Source organism: Orbicella faveolata, unplaced genomic scaffold, assembly GCF_042242905.1.
Source record: "Orbicella faveolata isolate gen_17 unplaced genomic scaffold, um_ofav_v1 contig_2, whole genome shotgun sequence".
Taxonomy (NCBI): Eukaryota; Metazoa; Cnidaria; class Anthozoa; order Scleractinia; family Merulinidae; genus Orbicella; species Orbicella faveolata.
This window is the reverse complement of record NW_028301547.1, coordinates 30,711,779-30,735,580: the sequence shown is the minus strand read 5'-3', so window position 1 is coordinate 30,735,580 and position 23,802 is coordinate 30,711,779. Positions and strand designations below refer to the sequence as shown.

The following is a 23,802-nucleotide window of genomic DNA, read 5'->3' as shown; positions in this document are numbered from 1 at the left end:
TTTTCCTAAACCAACCATGAACAAAGTTCTTTTAGGCAATAAAAATGGTGAGAACAGGTTGTTTTTGCGCATATTGGAGATCGAGACAATCGAAGGATGGGAAACATACCCGTCTAAAAGTTCCTTTATTTTGCCCCTTTGATTTATACGGCGACTTTTAAGCCAGAATTTCGATTGGCTGAGTGTCAATTTTTCAATGTTCTTCGCTCACACTGACGCCGGGAATATCATCAGAAGAGAGATTGGCCTTTCTTCTTCGTTCGCCATGTTGCTTTATTTACCGCAAGGGCTACTAAGCCTCGTTTCGGTGCAACTTCCGGTTTTTTTCTGGAATCGGTGTATTGAGCCCGTTTAAGTTTTCTCTGCTTCGCGCATGGCTTCAACGACTTCATATGTTATCTGTCTGGCCTCTTTCTGCCAAACGGGTGTAGAAAGTTCCATGAAAATAAAGCAAATCGCGTGGAAAAGCACAAGCATTTTGGCCTTCAGAAGTACTGTTGGGATATAATTTATTCAGCCAATCTCTAATTATAGTTCATGATATCTTGTGTTAACTACATGTAGATTATAATATTATGATATGTTATTTCTCTTGTCTACAATATTTATATATTCTGTAACTCAAAGGTACACTCCATTGTATTGGCAGGGTAATGAGAAAAGAGTGTATGAGTTTATAGTGACGCATTTTTTAGCCTGCTGTTCTGAGGTAAGAAATTTCACATTATGCTTTGCTAAAGATACATTAATACCGCCTGAAGTTGTGAATTGCGAGCCATATCATAAACTGAACTGACTCTTTTTGTCAGGATGCCAAAGGTCAAGAGACAAACGTGGAAATAGAGATTGCTGGAGAAAAGGTGAGGTGACATCCTAACTTGTGAAAACAAATCATTTTGGGTTTACTGTGCCATGCATCCTACCATTACCACTTGAGAAAGTTTTCTCTTAAAGTTTGAATTTTTTTGACAACTTTTTGCTGGCCTCCATTTGAACCAGCAAATCAAAACATGGGACTGTTGAAGGTAAAGATGTTAAATTGTGAAATTCAACATTTCAAAAGTCTCAATCTGTGAACATTATTTTGAAACCAGCAGGAAGTTGTCACAGTTTGATATGCAGTTTCAAACGAAAGCCATCAGAAGTTTTCAAAAAGATGGCAAAAAGTTGTCAAAATCTAATCAAAAACTTTACTAGGTGGCATAGTAAGGTGAATAGCACTGTAGAATAGTGCCCTAGTGCCCAGATATGCACTAGTCTTTTTTTACACATAAAATGCTTCTCAATTCTTACAGTAAATATAGAGATGTACTATATTCAAAATGTACTAAATTAAATCTTATTGTTATTTCAAGTTGAGAATAAACTGATTATTTATGGATCTCTGTACTCCATGCTTTTAGTTTACAGCTACAGGACTCATGATAATTGCAAGAAACTATCTTGATGTTTATCCATATGACAAGTGGAATGCAAAGGTAGGTTAATTTTATTTCAATCACGTTCTGTTTTCTGAATTCAGATAATTATGTCTGCACATATCAAGCAGCTTTTGTAATCAGGAGTGTGCAATGTAAATTTGTATATTGAGAACTGTTTAGATTGGTTTCATGATTGTGATTTCTTGAGCTTACATACATGTATTACAAAGTTGAACTTCTTTTACCTGTAAACCTTTTATGATTATCTTAGCATTCTCAAATCTGCTTTCTTCATGTTAGACAATCCCAGTGTACAACCAAGGTGAAGAATTTCAACCAAGTTCAATTGAGGTTTGTAATTACTGAGCTTGACGTCTGTTGATTAACGAGCTGTTGTTGGTCAATAGTTAACATAACATGAGTACTTGTGTTCTAATTATTTCAAACTGTCTGCAGATGGTTGATGGTGAAACCAAACCTCCTCCTTTGTTAACTGAAGCTGATCTGATCAGTCTAATGGAGAAACATGGTATAGGTAAATTGGAAAAGCTCAATTTACAAACTTGTTCAAGATTCAATGTCAACGTTTATTTTTACCGTACATTTTCCATGATAATATTCTCCTTGGATCCTTGAGAGGATTAGTTTGGAGTCATGAGTGAAGACAATTTTTCAATATTGCCAGGAACAGTCTTATTTTTCGTTATTTTACTTTTTATTGAAATCTAGTGAAATTATATGATTATGCAAAACATTGATTGAATTTTATTCAAAGATTTCTCTTATTTAATGTAATTAATATGTTTTTCCAAATATACACTTATTAAAACCATGAAAATTCAAGTTAATACAAGTTAATTCCTACCTAGTAACTTTTCAAGTCCATTGACTTAATATTATTTATAATTCACACTCCAATGGAGTGGAACCCTGCCTTACGGCCACCCTGTTATTTATGGCCACTTTAGTCTGGCCTAAACTAAAGCTCAGTCAGTCATTTTTGTATTTAAAGAACTCCTTTTAATATGGCCACCCGGTTAATATGACCAGATTTTTGTGGCCCGCTGGTGACCGTTTTAACAGGGTTCCACTGTGTCTCTGTTTAGCGTAATTAATGATTGTATTTTCTGTCTAAATACTTTTGTCAGTAGTAACAGCAAATAACTAAAGGAGAAGTGAATTTTAGTGATGATCCACCTTTACAGACAAGTGAAATATTCTTGTTGTTCACCTTTTACATACAGGCACAGATGCAACTCATGCAGAACATATAGAGACCATAAAAAACAGGTGCTATGTGGGAGTGCAGCAAGATAGGACCTTTCTACCAGGACAGCTTGGAATGGGACTTGTTGAAGGTAATAGCTTCACAAAGATCTATTGAATTGTAATTTATGAAGACTAATTAATCCTCAATATGGAATAATCATCTCAGAAACTCTGCATTATTTTCATACAGCAGTCTTCTGTTACAATGTTGCTACCTGTTTTCTTAACTCTGCTATTTTGACCCAGAATCTGATTGTATTTCCTTGCATTTCTCTTGTATTTGAAAAGGTTATGACTTGATGGGATTTGAGCTTTCCAAACCAAGCTGAGGTCAGAGCTTGAAGCTGATTTAAAAAGGTGAGTGAGATATACTGGTTACAGCAGCATTTTCAGTAAAAGCTGATTGTTAAAAAATTTATTCCCAGCTGTTCTCAAATGTAATCACATGTTGGTAATTCTGTTAGCTGATAATAACAGAGCAAGTCTGCACACATGTTTATTCCATGTCCGCCCATATGATCGTCAACATTAGACTATCCTTAGTGGTGAATTTACTTTTATTACTGTGTTATTTTATTAAATTTAATGCCTACTTTATGATCTAACTTTGCCGAATTTGTGAAGGAACAAGAAACAAAGATGGTAAGGACAATTTACAGTACTGTGCACCTTATCACTGTCACCTGATCAAGTTTTTGATCAATATTTACTACTAGCAAACTGGAATCTTTTTAAACAACTATTTGATATCTTCCAGTGAAAGTGTAACGTATGTGATAGGTGCAGTTGTCAAGTTTCTCATTCTCACTCAGTCTGTTGTCAACTGCCTCCCTCACTTGTTGCATCGTCATTGGCTGCTCAACATTTATTTAACAAGATGGCCACCATGAAAAATCACCCACTTCAAGATTTGTTGCTGCCAAAATGGTCAAGAATACTAAGTAAAAGGAGGGAATAATTCCAACTTCCCAGATAAGAATGGAGATACAAAAACTCATTTATAAACAGATGTCGTTCTAAACTAGTGCAGATTTTAAATTGTTTTTATCTTACTTTTATTCATGATTTCGATTGTAAACTTACTGGTATGTCTGCTGAGTCTGACTTTTTCAGTGAAAACTTCATTAATACATTCATTCAAAATAAGACAGAAGTCATCAGAGAGTTCTCAGAGACATGAAACCCTAACCCAAAGTTGTCAAAAATTAATAAAAAGAACATTGTCAAGTAGCAATAGCGTGGTGGACAGTACTTGAGACATGTTTATGACCAAGAAAACAAGGTGTAGTAGACTTGCTTTTGCCATAATATATCTGATAATTATCATTCCTGTTGTTTAGATGTACTTGTTGAACAGATAGCCAAATATAAGGAACAGTTTGTTCAAGCTGTGCAAGAGGTGGGCTTATATGTATTCTTCATTTACATGTGTTCAAATTTATTTACAGATTATAATGGGACACAGTTTTCCTGTGATGCTCAAACCTTCTTATGGAATAAATTACCTTGGCCCACATTAGGCTTCATTGTTACAGTAATCAAAAGATCATTGTTGGAAATTGTTTGGATACTGTAGGTATGCTTGCAATAAAGGCTGGAGATGAGACTTTTATAACTATTTACAGGTCTAATAGTTACTTCAGATGTACAATATATTAAATTTTTTACATTTTCTGTACAATATTTCATGATCTAAAGAGTTCATACCAATATATTCAGTATGCACATACTCTTATTTATTTTTGTGATATAAAGATTATCTTTTAGTGGCTGAAGTGTTTTGTCAAAAAATTGTGAAACTTGCTTGAGTGGTACTAATTTGGATTTAATTGTTTTTGGCTGCTCAGTTTATAGTGGGTTAATATTCAAATCAGTATTACAGACTTCTTGGAATTCATCAATTTTGGTGGTTCATGATTGGTTTGTTTTCTTTCTCTGTATAGGCAGTCAAACTGGATCAAGCCTTATCATCTTATTTTGGAGATCCTCAAGAATTTATCAATGAAGGTAAAACTTACTGTTGCATACTGTTGTATGCGTAAATAGAAGGGGAAAAATGTTTGATTGAATGCATTGTTTATGTCACTGAACATCAAGCACAGGATAACTGAATGACAGAGTTTGTCAACCATGGCATTATGCTCAAAACCGAATTAATGCTGATTACTAAGTTTTTATCCTAATGCAGATATACTCAGTGAGAAACTGAGAATTGATATTTTAATTTACTTTCATTCGCAACGGTTCAAGGATTGTAAGAAATCTTGCTCTTACTGTATAACCAAATTCTTGGTGGAATCCGGACTCAGCTCATGCCTTCCCAAGGTCTATCTACAAACTTTCCAAACCTTTAGTGATTTTTTTATGATTACAGTTCTTGGTAATGAGGACGAGAGAGGAACAGAACCTCTTCGCCTTTGTCCTAGATGAAAAACTGAACAAATGGTGCTCAAGAAAACTAAAGATGGCAGGTACGCTGATATTGTTAAAATAAGTATACAAATACTTATGGCTGATGTACATGTAGTGACTGCAAATATTTCCAGTGATTTTCCAAGTTTTGTCATAAAACCATCAGTTTAGAGTGTTTTAATGACTTTTCTCTGCTGCTGCTGTTAGGTGCCAAGTTGACCTTCTTTTTGAAAGTAGTCATCTCGTCCACTTTTACTTTCTTCCAAACTTACTCACAGGGTTTCATTAAGGGCTGGGCACCAAGCAAATTGAGTGGCTGTGAGGATGGTTTTGTCCGCCGGGTTAGGCCATATGGAAAAAAGTTTTTCTTGGAGAGGAGTTCAGTTCAAAACGTTTTGCCCACCTGTGAAAACCAGTTGCCTTCCTACTGAAAACATTAATGAAACCCCTGTAGCTTCCCAGCCAGGTTTGTAATATTTATAGTTCCTGACTTGTTAAAATGCAACAGCCTTGTTACGTTTTTCTTCTTTTGACTCTGCAGCTTCATGATAGGATGTCAAGGCTACCCAAGATGCCGTGCCAGTGCCTTCTTCCCTAAATTTGTGGTTGAGGCTGCAGTTCATGAGTCTGTGTGTCAGCGGTGTCAACCAGGAGATGTACATAAAATCAGTTTCAAATTCAAGAGAGGTTCTGTTCCACCCATGATGTCTTTAGAGTAAGTTTTAAAATTTGCATTGTTTAAAGGTGGGTGGAGGATTTGTGTGATTCACCTGTGTTTGCTGCATGCCTGAGTAGCTTGAAACATGATGCAGAACATGTTGGCTTTGACCCATTTTCCTAATTTACTATGAAAATCCAGCATTTCCTCAAGGCAAGCTAGGTCTGTATCACCAAAATTTTCCCAAATGCTTATGATGAAATAATTGTGAACCTTTAATGTTGAAAGCGTGACACTATGTTTTCTTATTGCTAAAACATTCAGTTAAGTGCTTAAGACTCCAGCGAAACCATTGGCTTTGTTGAAGGGGACCCCTCGTGCATGAAGCTTGTTTTGTTGGCCGTTGATGATTGTATCATTCTTGCTTTATAGATATACTGGTTGCGTAGGTGGATGTGATGATAGTCTAAGAGAGTTATTGGACCTGAAGGACAACAAGGCTGCCGTCAGAGTGAGGTAAAAAGCTCTATCCAGGAAATGTTCTTCTTCATTAAAAGAACTATTGTTTCACCAGATCAGTCGGAAATCCTTCAATAAGGGTAGCGTTTTCTTCTGTTTGTAGCAAAACATAGGGAATGTCTGAAATTCGATAGCAAGTGCTCTGAGCATACACGCAGGGAGAATTTCGGAAACTTAATCAGTTTAAGGTGCTTCTTCTATATCTGTTGTACTAAAGGTGTAAAATCATGGCTTAAGTCATTTGTTGGTGATGAAAGGATCATGTATTTGCCACTTCTTCTTGCTGTCATACTGTTAGCCGTTTTAAGGCAGTAGTTCTTTTTTTGAATTCTTCAACATGCATTCGCCACTGATTCTTATACCTGGATACCTGACCAGGTGGTTCAAATTCAGCTGGAAGAGGGAGACAAACTTCTCAGCCCAGCAACAGAGGAAACAAACATACTTCAGGGCGTGGTCGAGGCATGCCCAGCAAGACCAGAGGGAACGGCTCTAGATCAGCAGCAACATCTCAAGTTAGAAGACCTTCTGTTCCAAGGGGAGGTATTACCTCCAATCAATCCAATAGGAATGCAGGGCGTGGTTATACACCAGCTGGTCAGAGTTGGGGATTTAGCTCATCATTTTCGGGAGGTACTTCCTCATTTCATTTTAAATTAACGCCAAACTATAAATTAACGATCTACAGTTGCATGAGAAGAAGTCAAATCTTCATCTAAATGTGTGTGCTCCCGTTTTTCTTTTCAGGTTTCAACCAGTTTCCTTCAGGTAGCCACATTGGAGGGTAAGTTTTACAGAAATCTTCATTTACTGCCAGCCCTCTGCTTTAATGCACCATTACCACTATACTGAGGTCATTTTTTCATCCTATTTTGTTAACTTTTACGACAGAGATGATAATGAGAACTGTGTGGTTTGTACCTGTGGGCAACCTGCAACAACATTAACTGTAAAGAAAGATGGACCTAACAAAGGTAAGTAACATGAACACTAGTTCCAGTAGCATATAGATATATGAAGTGGCTCGCAGGAACCCATAAAACAGTGAAAGTCTATCCCATGCTAGGAGAGATCAGTAGAAGTTAATCTTAAATGGCATACTGGTTCTGATTAGCGCCAGGTTCTTTGCATGGAGCAACTTACAATGTTATTATTGTATGAATATTGCTACTCCATTTTGGCAAGATGTTAGTCTGTCAGATTATCCTGGCAGTTTGTCTGGTTGCCCTACGAATTTGTTGTTACTCATTTTATGGGCGAATCTTAACTGACGTCATTGTTTACATTTTTCCTCATTAACATACGACTTTGCGCATAGAGGGCATCATGCTAGACACGATTTTACTAAGAAAACTTAAAGAGCTTGTGAAACTTAGTAAGTGGTGAAATTTTTGGCTCTTTGGGTGTAATATTCGAGGAGAGATTGACTTTCAAAAAACATCAAAATTTCTGTGTGGCAAAAGCGCTAATGAGCTCATACATTCTTTGTAAAATTTTGAGCTTTTAAACCCTCGTCGCACAAAAAGTATTCAATACATCGCGCTCAGATTCCTTGGGATAGTTAATCGTGCTGCGCCCTTTCAATATTCAGTATTAATCTCTTTGTGGCTCCATCAGAAACTGTATCGCTTATGGTAATGAGGCAAATGTTGTAAACAAAGATTCTCCGATACACCTGGCTAGAGAGAGGCACAGAGAGTAAATTACATTGCTCAAGGAACACATTACAGCGAACCCAGTCAGTGCTCAAACCTGGAACTCTTTGCAAAGAGTGCGATGGCTAACCTTCAGTAAAACTGAAAGGGACGTCATGTATTTGTCGCATAAGAAGGTTACCTTGATCAGGGAAGAAATATCAGTGCTGGTTTGATTTTAATTATTTACATTCAGGTGGACCGTTTTATAAATGTCCAAACAGAGATAATGGCTGTGGATTTTTCTTGTGGGCTGATGACGATTCAGGGAGTTCATCATCATCATTTGGCCAAACTGCGCCTCTAATGACATCCAAAAGCTTCAACAGGAATAATGCAGGTACATGATCACTGTTGGTTGGTCCAGAGTTTTTTGTGCGAGTTGACGCTTTTTTCCATAAAAAAATTACTATCAAATAAACATTTTACGATAACTGCAGAAATTCTCGCGCGCTCATTGGCTAATCTTCATCGTCAATATGCGGACAGACTCATGAATTTATAATTTATGCGATGCGTCAAAGAGCGAGAGCGGACAATTTGACGATCTGTTATCGTAAAAAACAGGTTCCACTAATAAGTAAACTTTTCCTTACTTTAGGATTCAACTCCGGAAGAAACACAACTTTTACTGGAGTCAGGTGAGATACAATTTTTGATGAGATCATCTATACACGGGAAGTCAACACAAAATCTGTTCTGTGTCGTTTTTTTTTCTTTTTTTCTCACAAACTGCCTCATAATGTTTCTTTCATTGCAGTGGATCAATGAGTACAGACAGCTCTAATCCCTCTTGTCGCTGTAGCGAACCAGCTGCAAGGTATTACATGACACACTTAATATCTTTAGTTGTAGCTTACAACTACATGCATATGCGAAAGTTTTCTGTTATGAAATACTGATCAACACATCGCCAATTGGACTACTAGTAATAAAGTAAGTAGTCTGGATAATTTATAGCAATTTGGCACGACGACAGATTAAAAATAGAGGTTTAAAGAGATTTGAGCAACATTTTCTTAAGAAAGCTTTTACTCTATTTTCACAGCAGCCTCACACTCATGCAAGTCCATCCATTAGCTTGTTGTATTCTTCAAGTACCAATACTTGCAAGGCATAACCAAAACTAACTTTCATTAAATTTCTCAGCCGCACAGTTTCCAAGGAAGGACCGAACAAGGGCCGGCCATTTTACTGTTGTGCTAAGCCGAGAGGGCAGGGTTGCGATTTCTTTGAATGGGGGGACACTCCAGAGTCATCAGCTGGCAGTAACGCGTTCAAAACAGGACGATCAGCACCAACAAACAGTGGAGCGACAAAGAAAAGAAAGTGTGGCCTTTGCCACCAGGAAGGTAGGGATTTCTTTAATTTTGTTCAAAGAATTTTGCCTCTGCTCCAAACACAGTGCTTGATTGGTAATAAAGAATTTCTGGCAACCTCAACAGTGGTAACTTTGTGAAAGTTAGAGTGGAAAGACTTGAAAGTGCGTGAACTTCATTTATCTTATAAAAGCAATGAAGAGGCAAAGTGTATTAGCAAACAAAAGCTGTTGCTTCAGTATTTTTTTCCTTATTTGCAGGTCACACCAAGAGGACCTGCCCCATGAACAGATAACACACAGCCGGAGTAGATATTCTGTCGCTAATAATATTGATCTGTTAACGCACAATGCAAATAAATTCTTTTACATCTCATGTCTCTGACATGTGGGATGCCTCGATGAGTTCTTAGAACATTTTAGCTGTGGCTCAAAGCTTGATTCCACGTTTTACATCTTACTTTTATTACAATGTACATCCTGTAACTTCATAAAAACACCAAGGACACTTATCAAATATGTATTATGCTTCAATGTACTTGCATTTCAATTATTTTAATAAAAACCGTGTCTTATTGAACAATGAAAAATTAAGACGTACAAACTGGAGCATTCTTTTGTCTAGGATGAAAAATAAGTCGAGAATTCGGTTTATTGCTGATGCGGGTTAACCAGCAATCTGTAGGTACTAATAACACCTTGACGATGTTCCAATCTTACCTTAGGGACGAGGATTTTATTGCGAGCAAGCTCTATTTATGTCAGTCATGTGTCACGGTTGTATTAAAATGACATTCCTTTTTTTGGCAGACCCAAATAATGCAGGTCTGATTGTTTTACCCAATGGCTCCCATCTAAATGTTCACTTGACACTGATGATTTAGTACTTCGCACGGTCAGACTTTACCCTGATCTTGGGCTTGTCGAGCCAATCTTTGTACCTTTAGATGGTTCGCAAAACTGGGACTGATTCAGCTGTACTCATCAAACTCTGTCACTCTACTGTGACTGAAATAGATAAGAGTAAGTTTGCCGCACGTGATCTGTTTTTGTTTTTGCAACTGTCAAATTTTAGGTTTATAAATGCGGAGGTCTCCTGCTCTTAAAATTATACGTATTGTAACAACCTCAGTTTCTGGATTAATAGTGATTGTTAATCTTGAGATGTAGTCTCAATCGTAGTTACTTCTAATCATAGGGGTGTACATTCGAGATAAACTTCGGATCAACTTTGACGAATACATCTTCCAACGACTTTTGCATGCGCAACGTAGAATTTCGAGAAATCATTTGGTTGCTACTTACATCCCACACAAATGCAGAGATCTCAATTAGAATGGATAACATTCCGAAAAGTAGCTACTTTTTCGCGCGAAATGTAGTTCTAACCCGCTACCTTTAACATGGAAGCAAAATGTTTCTAAAACACATTTTTGTTCGCAACGTTTATTGTTATTTGGTTATGAATCGGAATACACTGCAAAACGAAGTTAAACAAAGATACGCCAGCAAGTAATAATTCTGAAAACCATTAAAATTATAATACTTGAAAAAATGTTTGGAAAAAAAAAAAAAACTCAACCGTTTTCGACATTATGTGATTGTCATCTTCAATATAATGTCAAACACGTTTGGTTTTTTACTTTTTTAGTCTGTTAAACATGTTTAGCCTTGTAAAAATTTTAAATCGCAAGCAGATATTATGGACATCACAATACTTCTACATCATGTTTAAAGAGACCACTTAAATAACTAAAAACCCAAAGGTTAATGTCTCTAGATAAACTGTTGGTGGTAATACCATTTACGAAGTCACTCTTGCGGCAGTCGTGGGATTACAATTTTGTCTTATATTTCGCAGTGTGTCTATGATAGCGTGTCGAATGTGTCTCATCTTCCAGCAGTAAATAACAGGATTCAGAGAGGAATTAAAGAACAACAGGGTCTCTGAGTATAACAACAGACCATCTAAAGCGGTACTTGGCGCAGAGATCAAACTGGCAACTAGAGCGCAATAATCTGGCAAACTACAAACTAAAAACACAAGATATACGTAGAATGTACTGACGGCAGATTTTCTCTGCCTCGCAGCACTTTCCATTTGGTTATTCTGTGCTACCTGTATTTGCTGGACTTACATTTGTTTTGCGTGGCGTTGTACAGTGAAATAAATTTTGCAGTAAACAGTTGCTGTAATAATATAGCAAAAACTTGCAATGATAATGGTGACGAGCATGGCGGCGACATTATCTGAGGGCCAAAGCCAAATTGATGTAAGAAATGCACTAAAAACCCAAATTGAGATCACCACAGCAACAACACGCTTGTGAGTCACAAGTTCCTGATATCTAAGATGAAGATGAATAGCCAAGAATCTGTCGACACTTATGGCCAAAACACTAAAGAACGAAGAGTAAATAAATACGCATGAGGCTCTGTGAAGCAAGGTGCTGGTGGAATTAGCAGGACTGACCATCCGTGTGATATACAAAGGTTGGGTCAGCAAACCAACACCAAGATCAGAAACAGCAAGACTCAGGAGCAATGTTTTCAAAGGCTTTGGTACCAACGAAGTTTTCCTCATCGCGTGTATTGTTAAAATGTTCAACATGATGGCGGTGTAGGCTGAGAAAGCGTTGAACACACGGTTAACGATGACCGATGAGTAGAGTGGGTTAGTTTCGTTCATTGTACAGCTTGAACTTTGAAAAATGAGCGCTGAGCAATGTTACAGTGAAGTTGTACCGTGGGCTGAGTTGTAGACAAAACGGTTTGATCAAAAAATGATGTGGTGTTTGATGCTACTTCCGGTCTAGGATTGAATGATGTATACGGGTACTAAACTGGCATCTGTTTAAATGTAAAAAAAAAAAAAGAAAAGAAAAAAAAAAAAACACTTCTCTGTTCATTTTGCGCAACACTATGACAGGAAAACGAATATATCTATAGTAAAGTAATGAATGATACTGAACCTAAGGTATAGTTTAGATGTTCAAGTAGAGAATTTTGCGTTTTCCATAAAAGTTGTACGTTATGGAAATGTGCTGAATTTGAATTTTCATAACAACGAACGTCACAAAGCTAGCTTCGCACTCTCTTCTCATTTCTGAAATCGGACTAAGTTCCCTTTTACCCAAAGCAGAAATTGCAATTAACAATCATTTTGAGCTTGAAGAAGTTAAACTAATATATTAAAATGGAAAATATCTGAAAGTAAGTCGTCATACAAAACCAAATGACTTTTCTAAACAAGCATCCTAATGATGCTCAGATGGTGACTTGTTTACTTGTTTCACAAATAAACTCCTCCAACGTTATTCCAGTTTAGCTCAAAAACTGTTTTTGTCTTCTGCTCATCTCTTAATTTATTTTATAACACAAATTGATTATTTCTGCAAGAGAAACTATTTGTTCTTAAAGAAGAACGTGATGAGTAAAGTTCCTTGTTAGTTAATTGAACCTTTCGTGTCATGTTTCTGTGACAACCTCAGTTGTCTGGGACCTGTCCATTGGTAAATTGCCTCCTTTGAATAGAGTTTTACGGGTCAGAAGTTTATACTATGAGTTAGTTATGGGTGCGTGTATACCTATTAATTAGGAAAACAAGAATTTCGGGCCAAAATGAAAATTATACAAATTAGAAATTCAGCTGCCCTTTTATTTGCTCATTTCTCGTTCGTATTTTCCGTATTTTAAGAATATTTATATTTGCAAGGGGCGTTCACTTTGTCGGTAAGTTTGATTGCCTTATTTGAAACAGGGGAAAAAACGCATTTTACACGCAGACCATTTAGTCGCTCGTTTATTAGACGCATTCTAATGAAGCTGAGATGGTCAAATATTTCGTTTTAGCCTAACGGAGCAGGCTACGCCGGTTATTTCAATTTTAGTGCAAAAATACTGAATTAATTATTTGAACCTTTAACATAATTGTAGAGCTGCTTTCCGTGACAGGATTAAATGCCTCATAAAACGTAAAGATGTTTTGTGTTTGTTTTCTTCTACCTGTCATGTCAAACAATAGTCACGGAACATCTGAAAATAAACTGCTTTAAGAAGAGTTATGCGGTTAAACACCAAAAGTTCGACTAAATTATGATATGATAGCCCTTCGTTCATTTATGCTTTATGAAGAAACTGGGAATTAAACACGATGCTATTACCAAATCTCTTCCAGTCTTGTCTATTCAGTTGCGTGCGAAAATTTCACCGTAACTGTAGTTTCCCTCTTCCACAGATCAGACAGGTGCGTGGATAATTGAAGATCTTTTGATATACTTTTATAACCCTGAAATTCGCAGGACGTCCAACAAAACAAATGCACAACAACGTGTTTGTAGACCCAGATAATACATGCTTGATTGTTAACCTTTAATAGCTTTTAATATATATTTTATTTTAAGAAGTTTTAACAAAGGATCCACCTCCTTAAACTCCCTCTCAGGGTGTCTTTTATTAATCCCTGAATAAAGTCTTGTGTGTATAGTGACTATGTATTGTTTTATCCAATGGCTCCCATCTAATGTTTCTCTTTACTAATTACTCACTGATGATTTAGTGCTTTTTACAGTCAGACGTCCTATCTAGATGAACTGTTGCTGGCGATCATATCATTTATTAAGTTACACTTCACGCGGTCCCGGGATTACAATTTGTTTAGTTTTGACTTGGAAATATATGTCGCAGTGTGTCTATGATAGCGTGGCGAATGTCTCATCTTCCAGCAGTAAATAACAGGATTCAGAGACGAATTAAGGAATGTTAGTGTCCCTGCGTATAGCAACAGATCAGTTAAAGCGGAGCTCTGAGGAGAAATCACACTGAGCTGGCAACCAGAGCGCAATAGGTTGGCAAACAACAAACTAAAAACACGAGAAATACGTAGAATGTACTGACAGCAGGTTTTCTCTGCCTCGCAGCACTTTCCATTTGGCTCTTCTGTATGTGCTACTTGTATTTGTTGGGCTTGCATTTGTTTTTTGTGGCGTCGTACAGTGAAATATATTTTGCAATTGGCAATCCCTGTAATAATGAAACAGACCCCGAAAATAATGACAACTGTGACATCGTTTTGAACTCAAGAACAAAGATAATGGCCCATAAAGTACACTCAAAGTCCAAAATGCGATGACCCCAGCAGAAACTCGCTTGTGAGTCACAAGTTCCTGATATCTGAGATGAAGATGACGGCCAAGAATCTGTCAACATTTATGGCCACAACACTGAAGAATGACGCAACAGTGAATATAATTTGGCCGACGTTAAACGTGATGTGTGTGAAATAAGTAGGATTTACCATCCTTACGATGAACAAAGGTTGAGCGAGTAAACCAACACCAAAATCAGAAACAGCAAGACTCAGGAGCAATGTTTTCAAAGGCTTTGGTAACGACGAAGTTTTCCGCATCGCATAGATTGTTAAAATTTTTCAACATGATGGCGGTGTAGGCTGAGAAAGAGTTGAACACACAATTAACGATTACCGATGAGTAGAGTGGGTGAGCTTCATTTATTATACAGCTTTGAAAAAGAGCGCTAAGCGATGTTATGTACGATGAAATTGTACCGTATGCTAATAGGCTGGCCAAGTTACTGAGCAAGAGATAGGTGAATATTGAAAGATGTATGGTTGGGTTGAGTGCTTTATTACGACTTACCGTCACAGAAAGCGAATAATATTAAAGCTGGCATATCTGTTCTCATGTAAAAATAAATATCAGTTGAAACCAGGCAACCTTTGGCATTCTTGTTTAAATTAATGAGTCAATTTTCGTTTTACGAAAACGAAGATTTTAGTAAAATGATAAGTGCTTTTCAAGGCTTATTGGAAAAATTGAAAGTCTGGTTTTGCGTTTCTCATTAAAATGGAAGTTAGCAAAAGGTGTTGAATTTTAATTTTAATTTTCATAACAACGAGGCGAACTGTTTGTGTAAGTCAACTCGCCACCATTATCCCAAGTTCGCACAAAAATAATTTTCAACACTTTTTATTCTTTTTGCCTATCCCTCATTCCCTAATTTTTATCATGATACAAATGAACGCTTCCTGCGAGACAAGTCATTTTTGTAAAAAGCATTTCGTCATGAGTAAAGTTCTTTTTTCATTAGTTCATTATGTTTTTATGTGCCATATGTTTTTGTGACGGCCTTTGTTGTCTGTGACCAGTCCTTTTGAAACCTGATTAGCTGCTTTGACTGGGGTTTGACGCATGAAGACAGATGAGTCGGTATTATTTAGCCAGGAGTTACGAATAGACATAAAAAGTAAACAAGGAAAAGCAGCAAACAAACAAATTCCCTGCAGAAATTGGAATCGAACCTTACCAATTCAGACGTTCTTAGAAAAACTTTCCAAGCATATTTTCGCGCCAAATAGAGATTATTGTGTTCATAATTTCCAAATATTTTTTCGGAACACGCGAAATCTTTTCAAAGTTGGGGAATATCACTCGGATATTCCCCAGTATTCAGTCACATCACGAGTTTGGACCAATCACCTGCAGGCGAAAATATTCGATCAATTATAATGCATGACAACGTCGAAAATGTCATCAGTATGCGAAACATTCTAAAACATAAAAGGAAAATATTTCTTAAATATATTTAGGGGGACATTATCCTTTTGCAACGTTTATTTTATTTGGTTACGAATTTAGAGGAAGAAACAAAGAAAAAAAGATGAGCCAGCTATAAATTATTCTTAGAAACATAAGCTGGTTATAATCTTTTTACATATCATCTGTGTAAACATATTATAGTTCAATTGATGAACTTACAATATGGAAATTATCTTTACTGACTTCCTCATTAATTTGTATTGTTAATCGTATGAATGCGAGTGGAATTAAGGATTTACACTACGACTGATATTTCAAAATTCTCTCAAAAGTGTACGAGCCTTTAGGCGAGCGTAATTTGAAAGAATTTTAAAATATCACGAGTAGTGTAAATCCTTAATTGCTCGAGCTCATTTATTATACAAGTGGGAAATTGCGAACGAGCGCGCGTTAATTTGGCCTGCTCTCAGCCGATCACAATGAGCTAATTTTCTCAGTTATATAATAAATTGTGAAATTAGCTCGGATAACAGGTTGCTCTGCAGTACAATATCCTCCCTAAGATGGTAAGAGAAGAGAAGAAAAGAGAAGTTAAGAGAAGAGAAGTTAAGAGAAGAGAAGTTAAGAGAAGAGAAGTTAAGAGAAGAGAAGAAAAGAGAAGAGAAGAGAAGAGAAGAGAAGAGAAGTTAAGAGAAGAGAAGAGAAGAGAAGAAAAGAGAAGAGAAGAGAAGGGAAGAAAAGAGAAGAGAAGAGAAGAGAAGGAAAGAGAAGAGAAGAGAAGAGAAGAGAAAAGAAGAAAAGAGAAGAGAGGAGAAGAAAAGAAAAGAAAAGAAAAGAGAAGAGAAGTGAAGAGAAGAGAACAGAAGAGAACAGAAGAGAAGAGAAGAGAAGAAAATAAAATAGAAGAGAAGAGAAGAGAAGAGAAAAGAAGAGCCTTTTCTTTAAGTCCCATCATCAGGACCTTTAGTGAAAGGTAGAAACAAGAAGTACATATTGTTAAATAAACACACAAGTCGCTACGTCCTGCTGCTCACTATACAAGATCCTCGGGTCTTACTCGTAATTTATATTTTGCAAACTCGTTCATTGATGTTTTGCAAACTCGTTCCATGGTCCTGGAGTAGTTTCATATAGATTTTTCCTTTCACGGTCGTCTCCAATCGGTGTTTCTCAGTAATTCTGGTTCTTTCGTGTATGCCGGTGTAACATCAGTTCAAATACCGCGTACTGATGTTCAAATGCAGCTAGTGTGTCTGACAGTTACGAATAAGCGAGTAACTCATTTGCATACAAAACTCCGCTACAATTGCGCTTGGTGATTTGCTGATTGATAAGACTTCCGATTACGAGTGAGCGAGTGACTGATTTGCATACAGTACTCCGCTACAACTGCGCCTGGCGATTGGCTGATTGACCAAGTGAGTGAGTGAGTGATTTGCATAAAAATCCCTGCTATATCTCAATTATCATCATCATCATCATCATCATCATCATCATTATCTCGACAACAATTGAAAACCGTTGCGTGGGCAATATTTCATTTTATTGTAATTTAGATGTCATTTACACTCTTTTAAGTTTATTTTTTCACACACCTACGGTATTCTAGTTTCTAAATTTTTTCACTCTTTTAGTATTTACTTCTATTCGCAGAGAAACATATTTTATTCGTTAAAGACCATAGACTGATGGCCCGAAGCTTATGTATTTAATCTTTTCAACCAGACAACGTTTATACTTCTTTTAACATCGTGTATTAAGAGACTTAAGTCTATCTGATGTTCGCAGATTTTGCTTCCATCAAAAAGTTAAATTACTAAAAATTAGTTTCTTGGTCGAGATAAACTGCTAGTAGTCGTTATGACGTTTCTAAACTTACTCTTATAGGAGAACTGTCTAGTTTTGTCTTAATAATATGCTTCGCAGCTCGTCTATCACAGAGTGTCGAATGTGTCTTATTTTCCAGCAGTAAATAACAGGATTCAGAGAGGAATTAAGAAACATCAGAGTAAAAGCTTCGTTTTATTCACATATTCTTAATATGAAGAGAGGTTCTCTTCATACAGAAAGTTTCAGGCGTATACAACTTTCTGCTTTTAGATACTCATTAATTAAAAACTGCTTTGCGGGCCCGAGAAGTTCCAGGACTTTCGAGAAACAGACCCCTGACTACAGTAAGTTAACCTGGCTTCAGCCTGCGATCCAATCGAAAACCAGTACCTGGGCAGCGGCCAGCTTCTTAAAAAAACGTGTGCCAGACAAGCTTTAAACCTGAGCCCGCGATATCGTCACGTGATACTGGTGAGCGGATACTTTGTTTTGACAGTTATCAATTGACCATAACATGGATTTCCAATATCAAAGATGTAGCTGTAAACCAAGGCTGCATGTTTCGGTCAACCTGCCAGAGTATGGCCGCCATGTTGCGCCTACGTCGTCGTCTCACGTAGGCGCCCATGCACGAGCAAACCGCTAGCCATGATGACCATGAAAAAAAAAAGCGATTCACGGTTTCCTATGAGTATGGTGCTCCGCTTGCTGGCCCTTCGTGCCGCCGGAGCCCTGCTATAAAGTTACTCTAACAGCAGTGCTATTTTGTTCGATCATTGTCCAGTTACAATTTTGTTTAGTTTTGCCTTAGAAATATGCCTCGCAATGTGTTTATGATAGCGCGTCGAATGTGTCTCATCTTCCAGTAGTAAATAACAGGATTCAGAGAGGAATTGAGGAAAAAGAGGGTCAGTGAGTAAAAAAGCAAGCCATTTAAAGCTGAACTTTGCGGACATATCAAACGGGCGACCCGAGCGCAAAAAAAGTCTGGCAAACAACAAACTAAAAACATGAGATATACGTACAAAGTATTGACGGCAGACTTTCTCTGCCACGAAGCACTTTCTATTTGGCTGTTCTGTGCTACCTGTATCTGTTGGCAATGAATTTGGTCTGAATGGCGTCGTACAGTAAAATAAATTCTGCAATAAATAATTCCCGTAATAATATAGCCAATACTTTGGGTGACTAGGTCGACGAGCAGGATGCCATCAAGGGAGATCCAAAACCCGATTGATGTAAGAAAAGCGCTAAAAACCCAAATTGAGATCACCACAGCTACAACACGCTTGTGAGTCACAAGTTCCTGATATCTGAAATGAAGATGAACGGCCAGGAACCTGTCGACACTTATGGCCACAACACTAAAGAATGAAGCACTAACAAATAAAGGTGAGATCATGTTAAACGCGGTGTTTGTGAAATAGGTAGGATTGGCCATTACAGCGATGTACGAAGGTTGAACCAGTAAACCAACACCAAGATCAGAAACAGCAAGACTCAGGAGCAATGTTCTCAAAGGCTTTGGCAACGACGAAGTTTTTATCATCGCGTGTATTGTTAAAATGTTCAACATGATGGCGGTGTAGGCTGAGAAAGCGTTGGGACCGGCAGACTGTACTAGGCACGAGAAAGCAAATAGGGGAAGCACGAGTGGAAATTCCTTTCTAACAACCTCCCTCTCTCTCCCCATTTGAGGCGCAGTTTGTTCCAGCCCGTGATTGGTATGTTTCGGTTTCCGACCACCTCGGGTTCTTTTTCGTAACTGAGTGAATAAAAGTGTCTCTGATAGAGAAAATTAATTTATCATATGGCTAGCTCCGTGAGCGGACAAGATGAATCAAATCCTGCGCTGTGATTGGCTACCCAAGCGCGCAAGATGGAGCTATCTTGCCTGCTCGGGACTACCCGCCGTGTCCCGCAAGAAAAAATTTCCCCTAAAGCCATAGAATAAATCCTTTATTGACCCAGCTTGTTTGGTCAAGATGGCTGGATATTGGCCTCATTCCTTTTTTGCGAGTTTATGGACCGCGACTCCGTCTCGGTCCATAAACACGTAAAAAAAAGCACTTGGCCAATATCCTGCCATCTTGAGCTCACACTTGATCAATAACCCATACTTCTAAATAATAAAGCTTGAAATTAGAGTAATAATGACGCGAGTTAACCGATCTTAAACACGAAGCAGCTGTAAGCAACCCGGTCCTTGAGCGAAAATATAACACTGGCTTGTCATTGTTGTGTTGGTTCCACCATTTATTGGAAAAAACAAAAGTTTGCAAGTTTCAAAATGAGTGTGTTTTGAAATGTAAATAAAACTGAAAACAGGCGATGGTGAAAGAATTAATGAATAAAAGTGTCAGAAAGAGTATGCCATACATCAACAATTTTTTTTTTGCAACCATCTAAGTTAAATCAAAGACCTAGACAAAGGAAAAAACGCGATGATCTCTCATGTCCTGAAATTAGGGAGCTTAATAAACCACGACGGCGACGCAGAGGACAACGTCGATCAAAAAATCATTTTGCAGTTTCTCCCCGAATCTCTCGGTACCTAAAGTCATTTACTTTGTTTATCACTGTCAAAGCTATCCCGAAACTGAATCTAGGACTCATCGATAAATTCGAAATAAAAATTTAAAAAATTAGCCGTCGTGGTTCATGTTCTCCACACAACGCAGAATTAGGTCATTTCACGTTGTTAGGGAGCTTAAGCAACCACGACAACGACACCGAGGAAGACGCCAAGTAAAAATTGAATTTATATTTTACCAGCGAAATTCGCGATTGTTTAGATCTGTTCGGTACACCAATGGCTCTAAAAACGTGCTTAAGCTAAACATCCAACGACGGCGTTCAATTCCAATGGAAATATCAGAAATTAGCCGTCTTCGTCCACGTTCCGTAGACGACGCAGAACTTGGTCATTTCCATTTCCCGTTGTTATTTTGGAGAGGACGGCAAAGAAATGTACGAAGAATTATAACACACGTGCACAGCCATTGTTCTCCTCATTAAACTTTTTGTTTAGCGACGTTGCCGTTGCCGTCGTGGGTTTGTTAAGCTCCCTAATATACGTGTTTCCCTAGACAATAACCTAAGTTTTCAGAATAAAAACTAAGGATAAAAAACGACGTTTCGATCTCTCTGAGATCATTTTCAAGTTGTAAAAAAAGCGAATGAAATATACATATATTAGTACAAATTAGGGCGTGAGAACTTACTTTGGGACTGTCTCAAGATCTTAAAATCACGAGTTGTTGGTTAATGGTAGGCGGCTTCTTTTCTTTTGGTTTGATCTCGTGTCCGATCTTACGGCTTGTTTACACGGGGCGAATATCAATTCCAATTTTGCGACCTAGTTCCCCAAGTTGCCTTCGCGCGGAATTGACTGAACTCTTATCCTTGAATGGTAACACCATTCTGACATCGACAAGCGCTTCATTTACGTTACATGCGCGTGTGGAAATTGGATCGCCTGAAACTTTCTTGGTGACAAAATTACTGATCGTCGATTGCAGAAGTTAGGCTGGGTACTGAAGTCGGGAGAACGTCTGTTTGAGACGATCAAATTCCAGGTGGAACAGCTGCCAGGTAGACGACACTTTAAAGGCACGATCCAGCATTGTTTTTAGCATTGACTTCTTGTATCTAACATTGACGTGGCTCTTGTAATGCGGTGTCAGTTGGTTTTCTGTACACCCTTGTCTCCAGGCGACCATTGCATTTCCTGATCTCCGTTCCCAGGAAAGGAAGTTTACCATGTTCGCCAAGTTCCATGGTGAAGTTGGCAGATGGATGGCTTTCATTTAGAGAGGAAAGGAATGCTTCAGCTGTTTCGGTGTCAGGCATTATGCTCAATGTGTTATCCACATAGCGTTTGTAGAACTCGGGTAACTTGCCTTGGTCCTGAAGTCGATCTTCGATACTGCACATAAATGCGTTGGCCATTAGGGGTCCAATTGGCGAACCCATAGCAACACCATCGGTTTGTTCATACAAACTCCCCTCAAACTGAAAAAGCTGGTTCTTGGTGGCAATATTAAGCAACTCTACCAAGCCTGATTTTGTAATGTTGAGATTATGCTGCTTATTTAACCAGTCGTCCTTAAATACCTTTTCGGATTTTCCTATCTCTGACCACGGTCACGGTACCGGCGGGAAACCGCGCGGGTGAAATTGTCGCGTTGGTCAATTTTCCTGAGTGAACCGGCGGTAATCGTCAATCTTTCGCCCTTTTTATACTTCAATCGACGATTAACCAACGAAAGTTTAGCTCTATTCACTTTTAAATGGCAAGGAAAGTCAGTGTAAGTAAATTCAATTGAGTATTTCGAAGTTGTGAGAATTTGTTTGGTTGTTTGTAGCTCGGCGCTGTAATGGCACTTAATCCTGTAAAAATAAATATGTTATTTGCCGGCTTAGGGTCGGTCCGTATAGTGAAAAACTGTGACCTCGGGCTTGAAACTGCTGCCCTCGGTCTGCGGCCTTGGGCAGCATTTCCAAGACCTCTGTCACGGTTTTTCACCATACGGACCTCCCAGCCGGCAAATAACATGTATGTATTTTCAAGAGAGATCCAGATAAATACCTTGATCTTCTCTTGATTTTCTACCAGAATTACTCCTGATCATGGGGGGTGGGGGGGGGGGGGGGGGGGGGGAATTGTACTCAAGAAATAAATTTGAGATTAATTATACGAATGCATCGACTTTATAGGGACAATAGAGTTCACAATTCCTTAACAGGAAAAATCATTTGGTTGTTGAAGATTCACTAACTCTGAGATGCCTACCCCATGCCGCTACCTTAGAAATGGAACCAAAATATTTCTAAAAAAACGATTTTTCTTTTTACAACAGATATATTTTATTTGATTACCAATAGACTTCAAGAAAGAAGTAAGATAAGAATAAGCTAATTGTTATTCTGACATTAAAAACATTGATATTTTATATTTGTACATCATATATTAACAGGCGTCTACCGGATGTACACAGATTACGTTCTATCAGTAAAAGCAAAATTCCCAAAAGTAGTTTCGTGGTCGAGATGAAAAGTTAGTCATTATAATGCTTCTAAACTTATTCTTACAACAGGACTGTCTAGTAACTACAAGTTTGCTTGGTTATGTCTTTGTGATATATTTCGCAGTGTGTCTATGATAGCGTGTCGAATGTGTCTCATTTTCCAGCAGTAAATAACAGGATTCAGAGAGGAATTGAGAAACAACAGGATCAGTGTGTAAAACGACAGACCTTTTAAAACTGAACTTGGCAGAGATATCAAAAAGGTAAATCTAACACAATACTCTGGCAAACAACAAAACAAAAACACAAGATATACGTATGACGTACAGGCGCGGATCTAGGAAAAATGTTGACCGATTTACTGCAAAAGGTTAGGGTTAGCCGAAGGCGCAAGCTCCTAGGGGGTCCGGGGGCATGCTCCCCCACGAAATTTTTTCAATTTTAACTACCTAAAGTACCCTTTCCTGGCTTTTTGAGTCACTCAGACAATATATTTGCCAGTTCCATTCTCCTTGGATGAAGCCTTGCAAATCTGTCAATGTCCATGTTGTAATGAATGTGCAGCAAGGCGAGTCCTGTCAATCTGGTCTGTAACATCGTGCTTCGTAAATATGTTTTCAGTCGCCTCAAAGCTATTGCTAGAACGAGTTTCCACTGCAAAGATAAATCTTTTGTTCAAGTATTAGAAAGAGGAAAAATTTCAGCCCAGACAAACACGTCTGGGTATCACGTTAGCCAGGCGTGTGCATACCGAACGAAAATAACTTTTCACTAAAATTAATTTGTCCACTCTCAACCATTATTAACAAAGACCCGAACTAACCTTTTTACCTGAAGTAGTCAGTAATTTGTGACATCTTGACGTTGTTATGTATTCCACACTCTTGTTGAAGTCGTTGTCCAAAGACGTTGAATGATCATACAGGCTAACCGAGTGGCAGAATTGCATAAATCGCCCGGGGAAATTAAATTTTGGTCTAGACGCCCGCGGCGATGACGTGATGGCGTGACCGCCGTCGGGAGACTAGTGATTTCCCGGCTGTAAAATTTTGCCGCCAGAACGTGTCTATGACCCTTGTCTATTTCCGGTAATT

The 23,802-nt window shown here is 38.0% G+C and overlaps 1 protein-coding gene and 3 pseudogenes across 2 annotated transcripts; 1 reads left to right on the top strand and 3 right to left on the bottom strand.

The window, feature by feature from the left end:
- The first annotated feature begins 384 nt into the window (after positions 1-384).
- LOC149112816 (DNA topoisomerase 3-alpha-like) lies at positions 385-10,111 on the top strand (annotated as a pseudogene). The gene is made up of 21 exons (XR_016206987.1): positions 385-709; positions 810-860; positions 1,404-1,478; positions 1,722-1,772; positions 1,878-1,956; positions 2,666-2,779; positions 2,979-3,045; positions 3,302-3,332; positions 4,031-4,089; positions 4,634-4,697; positions 5,065-5,161; positions 5,644-5,817; positions 6,193-6,276; positions 6,658-6,912; positions 7,027-7,063; positions 7,171-7,253; positions 8,170-8,313; positions 8,575-8,614; positions 8,734-8,793; positions 9,123-9,325; positions 9,553-10,111. The product of XR_016206987.1 is annotated as a DNA topoisomerase 3-alpha-like (transcript).
- A 610-nt stretch (positions 10,112-10,721) lies between these two features.
- Positions 10,722-12,204, bottom strand: LOC149112815 (adenosine receptor A2b-like; annotated as a pseudogene).
- A 5,337-nt stretch (positions 12,205-17,541) lies between these two features.
- Positions 17,542-19,372, bottom strand: LOC149112814 (beta-4C adrenergic receptor-like). Its single transcript, XM_089289969.1, has one exon. It carries the CDS (start codon positions 19,369-19,371, stop codon positions 18,475-18,477), a length of 897 nt encoding a protein of 298 aa, XP_089146095.1. The 5' UTR covers position 19,372; the 3' UTR covers positions 17,542-18,474.
- A 1,542-nt stretch (positions 19,373-20,914) lies between these two features.
- Positions 20,915-21,667, bottom strand: LOC149112813 (uncharacterized; annotated as a pseudogene).
- Positions 21,668-23,802: the final 2,135 nt, after the last annotated feature.